This window comes from Neomonachus schauinslandi, chromosome 2 (genome assembly GCF_002201575.2).
Source record: "Neomonachus schauinslandi chromosome 2, ASM220157v2, whole genome shotgun sequence".
In the NCBI taxonomy this organism is placed as follows: domain Eukaryota; kingdom Metazoa; phylum Chordata; class Mammalia; order Carnivora; family Phocidae; genus Neomonachus; species Neomonachus schauinslandi.
The window spans coordinates 25704317-25720738 of record NC_058404.1 but is presented as its reverse complement, the minus strand read 5'-3'; the positions used below and the strand labels follow the sequence as shown (position 1 = coordinate 25720738).

Here is a 16422-nt window from a genome sequence, read left to right as displayed (position 1 = left end):
TGTTGGAGGGTGTCTCTGTCTCCCAGATCTGGAAATCTGTTTCTCCAGATTAGGGGAATTTTCAGCTATTTCTTCAAATTTTCAGCTCCCTTTTTTCTCTCTTCTCCTTCTGGGATCCCTATAATGTGCATATTATTACACTTGGTGGGGGTCACTGAGTTCCGTTCGTCTCTTCTCATTTTCTTTCTTGTGAAATTTTTTTCTTTGTCCTATTCAGCTTGATTCCTTTCATTACTCTCTCCTCCAGGTCGCTGATCTATTCTTCTGCTTCCCCTAGTCTATTACTATTCCCTCTAGTGTATTTTACTTTCAGTTATTGGGTTCTTCATCCCCGACTGGTTCTTTTTTATGTTTTCTCTCTCTTTGTTGAGGATCTCACTGAGATCCTCCACTCTTTTCTCAAGTCCAGGCAGTATCTTTATGACCACTATTTTAAATTATCAGACATTTTACTTAACTCCATTTCGTTTAGGTCTCATGGTTTTGTCCTGTTCTTTGCTTTGGGACCTAATCTTCCATCTCCTCATTTTGTCTAACTCTCCGTGTCTGTTTCTGTGTGTTAGTAAGTCAGCTACGTCTCCTGCTCTTTAAAGTAGTGGCCTTAGGAAGAAGAGGTCTTGTGCCCTGCAGGACGGTGTCCCACGTGCTAGAACCTGGGGCTTCCCAGATGCCTGGGTGTTGCACATGCCCTACTACTGTGCCCGAGCTGCGTTTGACTGCAGTCCTCTGCAATGGCTTTCTTTGCCTTTTGTGGGCAAGATTTGGTGCCTGTGCTATTAATTTGCCGGTTTGGGGTGGCCTTGGGCTTGTGCTGAGTCAGACCAGATGTTTGCCAAGGCTGTGGCAGCACTAAACCGTGAGGTGCTGCTGTTGGTGCGTGGGGCCTGCGGTCACACCAGATGTCTGCTCCCAACGTACTGCTGGGATGAACGTCAAATTGATGTGTGGTTATTTCCCCCACCTCCGAGGGCTTGAGTCACTTCCGAGTGGTTTCGGCCCTGTAGGGCTGCTTATACACTGCCAGGCTTGCGGCACCATTTTGGGGGGTCTCCTGCTGACGTGGGTTAAAGTAGGTGGGTCTGTAGGAGAACAGAGGGACTGGTTGCACTGTGAGCAAGCTAGGCAGAGAGTGTTGGAGCTGCACTGGTTCCTGCAGGTGTCTGGGTATCTAGGCTGGGGGGCGGGAGAAGGAAATGGTACCTGACAGTTCTTTTGCTCTCGGAGAAGTCTCTTAAAGATCCCTGCCCCTCCAGTGCATGTTCTGAGATTAGTAAATAAATTTCCTTCCTGTATACCCCAGTCTTCTTTCAAACTGCTGCTTCTACGCTGTACCTCAGGTGTGTGTTTGTTGTGCTGTCCCTTTAAGGGTGGGGACTCAGTTTCCTACTGTAGTCCTGCAATCTCCAGAGTGGAGTCTGCTCATTTTTAAAGTTCCAGGTGTTATGCCACTGATTATATGAACTTGTGATGTTAGGCCCCTCTGGTTTTCAAAGACAAATGTTAGGGGGATTCCTCTTCCCAGTGGGGGCCCCCCATGCCTGGGGTGCTTGGTGTAAAGTCTGTACTTCTCCCTTTTCTGAGCTTGCAGTGGCCCCCCTCCCTCCTGTGGGACAGCCTTGTAGGTCAGCTTGGTTCCCGACCTCATCTCCCACTTACTGTTTTTGATGTGTCATCTTTCTATTTAGCTTTAGAGAGTTTGTTCTGCCAGTCTTTGGGTCATTTTCTGGGTTATTTACACTGGTCGGGTGTTAACTAGGTGTATCTGTGGGACGAGGGGCGTTGAGCATTCTCCTACTCCACCATCTTTCCTGGAAGTCCTTTGGTTAGCACGGTTTAACATTTTTACCAATAAAATAGGTTTTCACCTTTACTTCGCTTCGCATTTCCTAATACTGAACAGTGAAAGGATAACGCCAAATACCCTGAGAGTTTTTTTAAAGGTATATACCTCTACAATCATTCTTGACTACTTTACTGTTTCCAGTTTCCAGCCTTCAAGCTTTTGTGTACTTGAAACATAACAGACTTATCAGTGTAACCATGATGTTCTTAAAGGTTCGTGTGGTCACAGTTTCAAACAGTAAATCCCAAGAGTATTGTAGATTGAACCCATTAGTTCTAGATGGCTGCCCTCCCTACAAGAAAGATGTACAGGATTTCTAAAGAAAAATATATTACCTGTTGATTTACTGATTTCATTTTTACATAGTATTTTCTACTTTTTAATATACCATGGTAATCGTGGTATAATTATACTTTTGAATTGTACTTTTTCACACAGTCTATTTATTACCAATAATAGGCATTGGTTGTTTCTAAGTTTTTGCTGTTCTAGAGACATTAAAAGAATATCATCATTCATGTGGATTCTATTTTCTTGAATCAATGTACTTCCTCTAAAATAAGATTGGGTCAAAGAATATGACCATTTTAATGATCCTGGATACATACGCTGCAAGGTAACTTTCTAAAAAGATTGTCAGCAATTTATACTACTCCCAAAATTATATGACTCAGCCTGATTTGGCCATCTCACAATCTGGGTGAGGTGCTTAAAAGCAAGTTCTAATTCCATCGCTGTAAAATGCACTCCCTGTCACGTGTAAAGCCTGCTGTGTCCGAAAGTCAAGTGAATCATTTCCAGACCCCTCCTTACACATCGACCTTCTGAGATGTTTTATAACTTTATATGGCAGTAAGGTCGAGCCAGATGCCTAGGTTCAAAGTCAGTTTCACTGCACATTAGCTGCGTAAATCCTTTGACAATTACTTAACTACTTAGTCTTTCAGTTTTCTCATCTGTACAAGGAGAATGCCTACTTTACAGGATTTTTCTGTGGATTAAATAGGGTCTTACTACATTTTGGAAGTAAGCCTATATTCTTTTCAATACCCTAAATCATGACCCCAAAAAAATCCTGACGCATACATTTAATTTCGGTGAATAGCTGAAAGCTATTTGGAGGCAGGTCCGCAAGAGAACTCATTTATTAAACTGAGTTATAAACGTTTTAGGTATAAAAATGCTTAACATTTTTAAAGTGTTAGCATTTAAGCATTGGTTTACGAAGAAAATTCATATTGAATTCATATTAGGCCAGTCCTCTCCATTGCAGATCCATGCCAGACAACTGAGTTATTACTATTCTGTTTGTCCTCAGTCTACCTGTGTAAGTTTGCCTTGTTATTTCCCTTTAAAGGATCAATCTGGTCCCTGAGAAAGCAAAATGATTTTTGTCTTGAGGTCTGAGAAAATTACCTTTGACGTTTGGGATCCCTGTTCATTCTTTTGGGATTGCTGGTTCAGTCACAGGTCACCTGCGTCCTGTCAACTATGGGAGAACACGGGAACACACGGCCACGTGAGGTGGTTCAGGAGTCTGCAGTCTCAGTGTGAGGGCCCTTCATCCTACTGGGGGTCTGTAGCTAATGTTTCAAGGGTCTTCTCTGGCTCAATGTCCCCATTCTGCGATTTGGCTGGAGAACTGCTGTTGCTACCTACTGCTCAGCCAAATGATCTACCTTTGTCAGGTATCAGCTCCCCAAGAAATCCTCTTGAGTCTTCTAAGACCCTCCCCTAGTTTGGGGTATAGTCTTCCACTTCTGCAACGCTGTGCTGTCCTCAGTCATCTAGATCATGTTCTGTTCCCCTATCTCAGAAATTCCTCAAAAGCATTTGTCAATTGATGGATTTTTGGTTTCATAATGTCATTAGATTTCATTTTCTTTACTGTCATTTTGTTGGATTTGGGGAAGAGAAGGCAAAAGTATCGCTCAGTCTAACCATCTTTATGCATTCTCTCAATGGGCATTTATTTCAGTTCAGTGGTCAGCCTATTAAATCTGTCTAAACTGCTAGACACCAGTCATGATACTCATGAGAGGGTTTATGCATGATTCAGTTACCTCCTGTAATGCCATTAGCAAAGTACAAGGAAAGTGCTATGGAGTTCAGAGTTCTATTTGTGTGAAGGCATCCGGGTTCCTTGAAGAATAGGAAGATACGGACATGTAGAGACAGGCGTATTAAGAGCAGCAACTAGCTACTTTGACTTGAAATGTTGAAAAGTGACAGAACTTAGTCACTTAAAGTGATAATGGTAAGAATCTGTCAGATTTTTGTTTTCCTTTCTGGATAAATGGTTCATAAGGTACAGTAGGAAAATAATTGTCCAAGGATCCAAGAAAATCTATAGACATAATAACGGAACATTCATCACAAAATTAGGGTCAAATGATAAAACTCATCAATTCCCGTTAGTATGTACCTGTATATAGAGATAATTTCATGCCCATTTGTGTGTGTATGCGTGCACGTATTGCAGATGTAGATTCAGCCCAGGTAAATCCTACTTCCTTCTCCTACATATTTTGAGAACTATAGGTAAACTTTTCATGTATATTACTACCCGGACACTACTCAACAGGCATTTAATAGTTTATTATAAGAAAGTTTAAAACTTCAGAACTATTGATAAGGTACTTTTGGGGAATGGCCCACTCTTTAGACAAATTCTCAGCGTAATTGTGGGGGCAAAGGATGGTTCACTAGGCAGTCATTTCTGAATATATTTTTTTATAAGAATATTCACTGTTCAATGACTTATTTATATTTGGAAAATCCTACCTGGGAAATTGGGATCTGATGATGTTTAATCAAGGAGTCTCAAATGGGGGGGGGTAACATGAAGAACTTTGTTTTATCCTAAAGGGACATGGTTTTTCTAAATGTTGAAAAATAGTACTTTAAAGGATTGTTTTAGGGCCTAAAGCCACCTTAAGACACTGCACTGTTTGGTCAAAAATGACCAAAAAAAGTATTTTGAAAAGCTATAAGCTTATATCTCATGTCACGAAACAGTATGACACTGACCTAAAATTTAAGAAAAAAATTATTATGAATTTAGCTTTTATTCAAAATTAAATAAGCAAAAGCAAAAGTTTAAGAAACTTTTACAAAGTACTTACATAAAAGAAAGTTAATAGGGACAGTCACAAGTTTGCAACAAATAATTACAAAAGTATCTAGGGCAGCATGAATATAAACCATGTCACAGCATGGTGATCTAATTGTGATATGAATAAGGCATAACTAACATTTGCACCAAGACCAGAATTAAAAAATAAAACATACTTTAAAAGCTTAGTTCTACATTAAGCTTCTTCTCTTCCCCCAGATCCTTAATGGGTTTATCCTATGTAATTCTTTTAAACAAACACATCATGTCAAACTATAAATTATATAGATGGGCAGTTAATGTGAAAAGCCCCCTAAAATGTACAAACTAACTGGTACTGAATTGAGTTCTCCATTTACCTTTATGTACAATTAAATGTAAACCATATTTTCACAGTTTTAAGTGTTTTATGAATAGATGCACAGTACCATGGCAGGTTTGCAATTGTTCCTGAAAACTGGCTCTAGGTTCTGCATCCAAAGCCTGTTGGCCTTTAGGACGCAAGTATTTACATAAATAAGAAACTGTGTCATAGTCCATGGTCAAGACAGTTCAGCAAGAGCAGTATTTCCAACCAAGAGAGATACTCAATACCATAGTTTACATACTTGTGCAAATAGAAGCATTAGGACAGATATATCTGAGGCAAATTCAACTTGCAGAAACTTGTGTTGCTACTGTTGTAAACTTGGGCCATAACCAACCCTCAGCAAGGTCTGCTCTCTATGGCTTTTTTTTTTCTTTTAAAATTTTAAAGCCAGAGAAAATGCACACACACGCGCGCGCACACACACACCCCACATACACACAGTTCTCATTTTGTTTTAGACTATGGTACATAGTGCAACTTCATCACAATGTAGAGGTTTGACACACATTCAGTGCGTGTTTTTCTGTGCAAGTTCTTAGTGGTCTAAGTCCTAGTTGAAGGTATTCATTTGCAGAACCACATGATTCAGGAGGTTGAAGAGAAAAAAAAAAAAAGGTTTCATTATATTTCTCAAACCAGCACTGGATGTGCAAAAGGCAGCAGACAATCTGGCTGTCAACACAGCCAGATTAGGGTAATTTTAAAGGAAGATCCAAGCAGTTAGTTACTTAGATTGGTCTCTAGAAAAATAGGTCAGTATGTGCTGTATCTTTGTCAACCGTTCTTTCAAAGACTTCATTGACAAAACGGACAGCTGGTATCGGGGATCTACAGGAAGAACTGCAAGAAGCCACCAACACCATGCGGGTCCATTAGGGGTTGCCTAAAAATAACCAACAGTTGATAGTATTAATAAAATACATATCTATGTAACAAACAGTAACAAATCAACAAGCTACTCTTCATTGAGCGCTTTACTATGTGTCCGATCCTATCTCAAATTCTTTTAATAGGCATGTAAGGAAGGCTATTAAGCCCCTATAAAATGGGGAAATGGAACACCAGAAATGTAAATTGTCTGAGACCTGACTCTATGGCCAGCCCTCTTTCCTCTGACCCGCGCCGCCTTACGGCAGGGTTCTCACTTCAGGGCTGCTGACATGTGGGAACGTTCTTCAGCAGGATGTCTGACCTCTATCCACTAAGATCCCACTGGTAGCACCTCGCGGCGGTGACAGTGAAAGTTGTCTCCAATTACATGAGGAGTGACGTAGCAAGGGAAAAAGTAGCTGAGCTGTCAAAGAATAAGACACTGCCCCAATGGGCCACAGGGACAGAACTGTCCTAACTGGGAACTACTTTCTTAAAATACATATTTAAAGCATTAAGCTAATCAATATTTAAAAATGCCTTCAAAGCACTGTGGAATCCTAGGCAAGATCCAAGAAAAGGTCTCAGCCTCTAGTTTTGTTTGAAAAATCAACATTTCCAGCAAAGAAGTCCTTCTGATGTTGCAAGGGCTGTCTAGTGGCTATTGAAAGAACTTGGAATTTATACAAAAGAATTTCACACTTGATTGCTTTTTACTGGAACCCGAGGTTTCAGAATGACAAAAGGAGCTCCTGAGATCAAGGTGGATCCCTCTAAAATCTCCCTCTAGCATCAAACTAGAGTTGCTGTATTTGTGGACTATCTGTTCTCAGCATCACTACCCCCTCCCTCTTGCATTTCAGAGCGGTCAGAAACGTTTTTCAGAATCCATTCCCTCACAGGGTTCTGGGTTAGACTTGGCTAAGGAGAGGCATACTTCGGTGAGATGTGGAAGTTGGAAGAGAAGAAACCATTGTTCTCGGCCGGTATTGGAAGATCTGCAGAAACCTTCTAGAGAATTCTTAAGAACCACGTGCTACAGACTGATACTGGTGGGTACCCCCCTAGTCTTCCTAAGAATTACAGCAACTTCTCTGGAAGGTCTTGAGAAGATGGTGCTTCACGGTATCAGGCTGAGATCTATGGTGGCAGGTTCCCCGTCTCCCATCAGTGATGTCCCTGATCTTCACTCCTCCAGCTCTGCCAACAGCTGTGTCAACTCTACATCCTACAGTAACCCACCCCCACCCCCCCGGCCTGGATTATACAGCGTGGGGGCTTTTGTTTTCCTAAGTCCTGACTCCCAACAATACTACCAGAGAGCAGTGCTAGAGGACTGAATAATAATTCAGTGAAAGTAAGGTTGAGTTTTTACATTTAAAATATACTTGTTCGATTTTATGATTATCAAAGGCTATTTCAATCACGTCTAATCAGATTCAGGTAGCCAGGATAAAACAAATGTGTGGCAACTGCTAGGATGCGGAACACAGAATGAGTACTCAATTCGGAGATGGTCTGATGTTAGAATTTCAAGTTCTGTTGAAGGATTCAACTGGGATTCAGACAGACTTAGGCCAGCCTTTGAAAACCAGAATGAGGCACAGTGTCCATCTTCATCTATTTATTTACAGACATTCCATTATGAAATCTACTACCATCTGACCATCAACATTTTATCCCAATTAAAACACTTAGCTCTAAAAGTTAGTGTTTTGATGGATCGATCTATCCGATTTTCCAGGATGGGGATACTTCTTTTTGTGCGTCTTATAGTGCCTACTGCACAGAAAGTGCCTTCTATACATTAAACTTAAACCCTAAGTACTTCAGCAAGACCATCAAAACAATAGTTTCCTGAGGAGTGAAGTATTAAATGGGAAGAGACACAAATGAATTGAAGTAGCAAGGAAAAAAGTTGGAGATGAAAGAAGACTTCTAGAAAGTACAGAAAATAAGACCTCTCCCAACTGTCAAAGAACAGCTGACTGGCTCCAAGGCCAACTAGGTCTCTTAATCACAATTTACTAGGTGGGTACCATTTTACTAGAATGTTCCACCTTTCATTCCTTATCCCTCCTTCAAGCAAATCCCCCATGAAGGGCTTTCTCCTTCTGTGCGCTCACAGCTACCTCAGCTGACAACTCTGTCCTTGCCCATTCCTATACAAATTGTAATGGATACCACTGGTCTGGAGAATATGGTCATGATTTTAAAGACACCAGGGACAAAGGAAATGCTGTGCAAAAGGGAAAAAAAAACTTAAAAATCCACTAATTTGAGTTTATTTTAAAAAAAAAAGTGAGACTTTTGGAAACAATATCAAAGCCATCATACCTGAAGGTTTTCCTCCCTCCCGGGCATTGAGCCAAAGTGCTGAAGAATCTGGCTTCGAAATCGGTCTCTTAAATTCTGAAACCAGCTGCAGGCTTGTGAGTATACCAAATCATGAAGCTGTCTGAGATTCTTGATCTCCTCTTCATTCTCAACCTAGAAACACAACAGTCAATAAGACTTGTGTCTAGTGTTCTGTCCATTATCCCTAAAAACAAAAATTTAAAAATAGGCAATACCTATTTCAGTGCTGGATCAGAGTATTACACAATACACATTATGCGTTTCTGCCTCACTCACCTAGTGCCCGTGGCCAGACGAAGGCAGCACCTGCTGAGCGCCAGGCCGCCTTGTCGAGGAAGCAAGGCAATACTGCAGAACCCTCCCAACAGCCCCCAGCTGGGAGTGGTACTCCTGAGAGTTAGGTCTACATGAATTTGGAATTCCTTTTTGTCTTTATGGATCAATGGCTTTTGAAAATGGCAGAACAAGAAGGAATACAGTTGCTGCAATAAAAGGGAAGACTGGGGGGGCGGAGTTTAAGACAGAGATAACATGGCAGAAAGAAGCATAATGACACCTTGTACCAGGGAGCTGGATTAAAACAAGAAACTAAAACCAGTATATCAAAAGAGAGAATAGATAATGCCACCATGAAGTGCTTGCTGTGAAGGCCAAGGCTGGGGCTGCCTCCATCATCCCTCCCTGCACCCTGCAGACTATTGCAAACACAAAATTAAATGCATCAGCCTTGAAGCCTAAGATCCAGAAGGAGTAGCCTCACAGAACACAGGAGAGAAAATAGAGCATTAACCCCTCTATCTTGCATTGATTTCTTTAGCACACATTTCTATCCCACTCGCTCTGTGCCAGGGAGCGCTGAATTTCACATACATTAACTCATCTGAACAAATACCAGGCCTGACTCAGCCTTTCATACTTTTATAATGACTCACTATAAAAACAACAAAGGGACTCTGAAAACATACTTTTTATTTGTGAAAGATTTGAAATGAAAAATACAACTAAAAAGCACCTGCTTTTTGCACAATGTGAATGTACTTAATGCCACTGAACTATAGACTTAAAAATGATTAAACTGGTAAATTATGTTAATAAAAAGGTAGAGGAACCATACAGTTGAATTCTGGTCTTGGAATGACTATGTAAGATTCAGTCCCCTGCTAACACACACTAGTCTTGACAGGAGCTAGAAATAACCTTGTGACTTGTTAAAAACTATTAAAAAAGAAAACTGCTACTTTGCACCCTTCCAAAATTCAAGCAAACAAACCAGGGGCTGCAGAAAACAAGAAATGACAAAAAGGCTAAATGCCTGAGATGGAAAACGGAGCTGGCTAAAAGCAAGCAGAACTTTAAGACTTCAATAGAAGTCACAGAAAACAGAAATACTACACTAAGGAAAAAAAGAGAATTGAGACGCTTTTCCAGAAGAGACAAGAAATCATTATATAGATGAGGCATTAAGATGAAAAATTATTAGACATTCCTAAGACTACAGAGAACTGTTTTTAAACATCAAATCCATAATGCTTTCAATATGCTATTCTGTTGTCCCATATTTATATATAGTCATAGGGTTAGCCATATACTCAAGGGATTTTGTCATCAAATCCAAATGTGAAGATGTAAACTTACAAAAAGCTAAAATGGGGCATTACTTTTACAAAGAATATCGCCTTTAGTGCATGATTCCATTAACCAAGCATTCCGGAGGCACAGAAAATATCAATCAGCTCAGAATTTCAACTCACACAATACTTTGTGCCATAGGCCAAAAGAAAAATGTCCCCATAGCATCTTAATAATAAGATAGGACAGGCGATATCAGACTGAGTTTACCAGAGAGGCAAGAGAGCATAATGATAAAGCACAGCACTTGGGAGCTAGAGCGCTCGCTTTAAGTCATTTTTATTACTCTACCTATAGGATCTTAGGCAAATTAACACTTTTTTACCTTCCTCATCTGCTAGCTGAGTTTTGAAAATTCAATGAGCTTATGTTTGTAGAAGTGCCTAACGCAAGCATTCAATAAACATTTAAAATGAAGGGCCCAGATAAGTCTATGAACATTGAGAGCTTAAGATCAATGGTTTTAGAATGTCCTTCCAAATGAAACTGCCTTTAATTTGGTACCTAAACTAATTGCAGATGGTGAATTAGATACTGGAAACATCAGAGGGCCACATTAACCCTGTCCAAGAAGGTTATCACAACAAACCTCCCCAGGTAAGCTATCACCAATAAGTATAGTGATGGTACTTTCTCAGTGATGTCCTAGACTTTGAACACATCACCCAACTGTGTCTCTTTTATCATTAAGGTTATGTCACACACATATAGAACAGTTTTTAAAGGATTTTGTGTTTACATTTATGTCCCATTTCAATCTGCTGATTACATCACTTCTGGCTACTAAATTTAATTAAAAAGGGCAGGGATTCTTAGATGGGTTGAAAGCTCAATCAACTGCTGTTAAGTGCCCACCATGTCCACATCCACCTAGGACCATGCTGGTTGTAGAGCCTGTAGAAATGAAGATCTACGTGCCGGACACCCAAGTTTGCCTGGAACTCTCAGTGAGTAAGAGCAAGATAAGCAAAAGGTAACTTGGAGCTAATCTGTTTAAGTATCAGTGAGGATCTCTGATAGGAAGAACTGTTTTATGTGCCTGGAAAAATACCAGCCTATATGCCTGTACAATGCCTAGGGCAGAGTATACCGAGGTGTGCTAAAAAAGCATTTTTTCATACCTTAACATCTTCCAGATATTCAATGTCTGCAGTGCAATATCCATCTTTCATTCCTCTTTTTAAAACCCTAAACCGCTTTCCTCCAACTGTATCAACCACAGACCTTCCATCAGGTAAGAAATGTACATTCCTAATTTGTAACATACAACCATAATCTGCAAAACTAAAAGAGAAATTCTGATTAATATCAAAGTTCAAACAAGTGTGCAAGTTCTCAATATTCAAATATAAACAAAAATATTTATGTACAAAAAAAGCATACCTATTTTGTGTATCGCTGACACACATCCCAAACTGTTTAGTTCCAGTTTGTATACTTCTTCGTATCATCAGTCTATATCTTGGCTCAAATACGTGAAGAGGGCAAGGCACAGTGGGGTAGGCCATAGTGCAAACAAATATTGGAACATTCTTGGTCAAGCTGAAGAAGAAAAAAGTTTCATTATCACACATCAGAACATGAAAATGAGTGAAGCTTGCAATGTTATAAATTAATATAAAAAATGAGCTCTAAATGAGGTGATTTTTATTTTTGCCAAGAACAAAAATCAGCATCGCCTTCATTAAGCTCACACAGATGCAATATTAATACTAAAAATCTGTGATCCTTTTATAAAAGTAAATCTGAATTTAAGATACCAGGTTACTATGTAGAACAAAATTATCTTTACAAATAAAAAATTAGTATTTTGTATTAAAAATCTGTTTAAAATATATGTAACCTAACAATCTTTTATCCATAAAATACTCTTAGAGTAGGAAAAATGAGCTCCCACAATAGACAAAAAGCAAATCCTTAAGATTCTTAGTGCATTTGAAAATATTTTAATGCACTATCAAAAACAGATAACTCAGTAACTAATGTTCACTGCCAGATTGGCAGGAAATAAGAAGGATAAAGGCAACGCCCAGTTCTGGCAAGGTTGTGGGGAAAACTGGCAGTGTGGAGAGTGGTTTGAAACCGTACAACCATGCTGAAGAAGAATCTGGCTGCATGCGTCGAAAACTTTAAAAAGTTCATATCCTTTGAACTTCTAGAAATAATTCTATAAGCACTTTAAGACTGTTCATTGTAACATTGTATACAGTAACCAAAACTCAGAAGAGGGGACTAGTAAAATAGACATAACCACAAAATGAAACACTGTTTTCATTAAAAGATCTGTACGTGTTGACTTGGAACAAAATAAGGAGATTATAGACTAATATGAATAAAATGATCCCATTTTTGTTTAAAATGTAATTACAGATTGTGACCTCCCTCCTCCCCTCCCCCTACAGGCTCATTTACAGTATTTTCTAGGTTTTTTTCAAAAAGACATAATGATGTATAAGTAATATTCCGTAATACAAGTGCTAGTTCCTCTTTTAAAAATGTGTATTCTACCATCACTGAGCACTCTATTTGGTTTTCTTTCAGCTCTTATGTTGACAAACAGTATACCTATTAATTAGGAAAACTTTTAAGTACCAGAGGATGAGCTACCTCTTAAAAAAAAAAAGCCTGTTAGTAAGCAGCAAGACTCCCTCCAACTTCCCTGCATCACACTCAGCACCCCCTCCTGTGACTACTTCATCTCTCATTGGAAGATTCCACTCTTCTGCAGAGTCTGGTTTTGTCACTATATTTAAGATTTCAAAAGTCTATCTGAGGCTTTCTTACATCCAGCTTTTTGCACTGTTGATCAAAAAGGTTCATAATCCTCATATCAGAATATTTTCTATCCTAAAATCATACAATAAAACCCATGGAAGACAAATCAGTATCCATTTCGGTAAAGAGAAGATTGGAAATCGTTCGTCTATGGAAGGCCACTGGCCCAGTGAAGACAGTCGGCGGACACATACTAAGTTTGCAAGCACAATTTTTTCTTAGAAAGTAAGAAAAAATGTATTTTGAGACATAATGGAAACAAAAGGGTATGAAGGAAAAACAGCATGTGAAAATTGCAATTCTGTTCTTCAGAGTGAAAGAAAGAGTTAAATACCTAGGAGAGAAATTTAAAGAGACTCATGTGACTGGAGCAAGAGGGAAAGACACGAAGGGAAAAGAACAGAAGAGGACAAGGAAGAAAGAATACAGAACACAAGCAGGTCCAATCTACCCAGCCCCGACTAGGCTTTGTGCGCTCCCTCTTCATAGGGGTACCAGCTGTACTACTCTATCCCCAAGTTCCCTCCTGACACTAACTTAATCTGCTACCCGTCAGTAATCTTCACTAACTGAGAAGTTGGCCCCTAAATCACTCTCTCCAATTTCAGTCTCAGGCCTCAAGGTCCCACCCCCTTCCCGGCCTCTAAGAATCAAGCCATTTCTCCTCAACCCTCTTCTTGCCCTGCCTTCGGGGGAACAAAGGTACCTGAGGGCTCCATTCCCAGTTCCAATGCCTGAAGTCACGGTAGGAAATCCCCCCTCTGCCTAAAAACCTGCTTGGGGCAAAGAGTTGAGTCGACAACCTCCAGTGGAAGATCTGGAAGTTACCAAAGAAACTTTTAAAGACTTCTGTCTGTGGAGGAGAGGGGGTTAGCTGACCAGGATTTGTTTAAAAAAGACACCTTTGGCTAGACTGGGTTGAACTCCAGACAGGATCCAGCTTGCCGGGAGGAAGTCTCTCCTTACTGGGTCAAAGGGCGGGGATTACATTAACTTTATGAGAAGAAACTTACTGTGAGAGCTCAGCAGTTTCTTCATCATATATTTTTTTTCTCTCAGACAGCTCATCAGGCAGATACTTCACTATCAATTCTTCCAACAGCTGTGTGACACAGTACCTCCTATCTGCTAGATACTAAAAGACAATATTATTTTACATTCCAGTGCTTTTCCTACAGTATAAAACAGGCAATACAGTTGAACTGAATAAAGCCTTAATTACATATTTACACAGTCGATTCTGAATGAACGGGTGAGGGGGAAGGAAGAGGACAATGGATGGCGCTAAACAGGTCCACCTGCCCAGGCTGTGTCCAAGACCATTCAGGCTACACGGCTGCAGCAGAAACTGCGCCCTGTGCACAAGACCCTGGTCTGGCTGTGGCCACAGATCCTTTCTTAGCAGTCAGGCCTGCCCTACCCGCTCCTCACACAGCTCCTGGCTACTTCAAACTGGCATTTTTACCTGAGAAACAAAAATCAGCTAAGGAATAGAGAAAATAAGGCCCTTGCCTTAAGAAAAGCAAAACTATTCCCTCTTTGGTTCCCGATTTCAGTGGCAGAATTTCCAGATCATTTTTCTTTCAGATTTTCCTTCCACTGTCACCTGCTATCACTCAGCCCCCCACTCTATATAAAATGGTACATTTGTACTACTCAACACTCGGAAAAACTGCTAACAGCCATCCCTCTCCCTCCGAGAAGCCTGCCTATCCTGCAACTTTACCTTTTCCACAAAGTCTGCCTTAACTATTTTTCTGTCTCCCACAAAGCCCACTTTTACCGCCTTTACCACATAAAAGGCAGTTATCACACCCTGCACTGTGTTATATTACATGGACAAGGAGACGTTCTATTTCTGCAGATAAGTTAAAAACTGCCTACGGCTGGGGACCAGGTCAAAGTGTGTGTACAGAATTTTGGAACAATAAAATGACCAATATAAATTTCATAAAACTAGCGAGGAACAACTCTTGGGAGACAATCACAAGATAAAGAGAAGTCATACTTTTAATCTGCAGATGCAGCAAAAATAAGGGTTTGTCATTATCCGATGAAGAACAGAGGAGGAGGAGGAGGGAATGTGAGGGGTTGGGAAACGGGAAACAGGAGTGGTTGTCAAACTTTAGCATCTATCAGGGCTTGTTAAAATGCAGATTGCTGAGCCCTAGCCCAGAGCTTCTGATTTAGTGGCTCTGGAGTAGGGTCTGAGAATTTGTATTTCTAACAAGTTCCCAGGTGAAGGGCAACACATTTTGAAAACCATGGGGCTACATATTCTATATAACAATATATAGTATAATACTCATGTACTAAATTTGGGGAAATACCACCTCTCTTACATTACCGAGAGGAATCTAAATTTGTACAACATTTCTGGGGGACCTAGGCAACACAGCAATTGGTTTTGAGTCTTATGAATATATGACTTTTGATCAGTAATTCAACCTTCCAGAAGTTTTATCTTAAGGAAAAAAAGATGCAAAGCATAGTATTAAAAAAAAAAAAAAAAAAAACACCACTTAACATACTCAACATTAGGGAAATGCTAAACCAATGAACTATTCTGCTATAAAAATCCTATCTTTAAAATACATTCAAATGAAAAAAATGAGCAAAAGAAAATGACAAGTGGGAAAAGTGTAAAACTATATAGCATATCGATTTGTTCTTTAAAATATAAGATTTTACCTATTATACAGAGTATCTTTAGGACACAGGATAAAGTTATTTTCAAACAGGATGTTAATTGTATTTTTAAGTAATATGCTTATTTTTGTTTTCCTTCAAACTCCAGACATTTTTTTAAGGCGAGCTATCTCTACATTTAAAGCCACGTATCTAATTAACTTGAGAAAAAACGTAATAAATACACTACAGAGTATCTAAAAACCTGAAAACAGAGGAAAAACAGCATAATTAGAGTACTTCACCTGAAAGTATATCAGCTGAAATGTAACTAACAAACTCTTTGTGAAAATTCTGTATATGGTTTTATGTCTTACATACCGGCTCGTTATGTAAGACCCATATCAAATGTAATAATACACATATGCTATTATGGTATCTGTACAGAGCTGCATTTTCTACATAGGAAATAACTATGTACATTCAATTGCAAAATGTCTTATCAATTTTTCATTCATATTTGGAAGGCACTTTTTTCTTTAAGCAATCCTGTCACCCACAGAGACCGGATCACTCTCCCCGATCAATGCTATCCTTGCAGTTGGAGCTTACCTCACCTTATGGGGGCTCCAGTCACCCAAGCAGGACTGGGAGAATGCTGTCTTCCCACTGGTTACAGAAGATATGCACCTGACATCTAGCTATTTCCCTAACACAGGTGACTAGCATTGACCATTGACTATACAAGGGGTGTGGGAAGCTGTGCCTCCCTCTCTTCTGTCCAGTATACCACTTTCTAGAGCTGGGCTGCCCAAAGAGTAGCCACCAGTCACA

At 39.8% G+C, this 16422-nt stretch overlaps 1 protein-coding gene across 2 annotated transcripts in view; it reads right to left on the bottom strand.

Moving 5' to 3' along the window:
• Window positions 1–4906: 4906 nt before the first annotated feature.
• LONRF1 (LON peptidase N-terminal domain and ring finger 1) overlaps window positions 4907–16422 on the bottom strand; it is a 38795-nt gene continuing 27279 nt past the window's right edge. For both annotated transcript variants that reach the window (XM_021694193.2, XM_044911865.1), the window contains exons 8-12: window positions 13974–14095; window positions 11569–11727; window positions 11307–11469; window positions 8536–8688; window positions 4907–6211 (exon numbers count right to left, since the gene is read on the bottom strand). In XM_021694193.2, coding sequence (XP_021549868.1) covers window positions 6053–6211; window positions 8536–8688; window positions 11307–11469; window positions 11569–11727; window positions 13974–14095 — 756 coding nt within the window. In that variant the 3' untranslated portion in view covers window positions 4907–6052. The remainder of the gene's footprint in view (window positions 6212–8535; window positions 8689–11306; window positions 11470–11568; window positions 11728–13973; window positions 14096–16422) is intronic.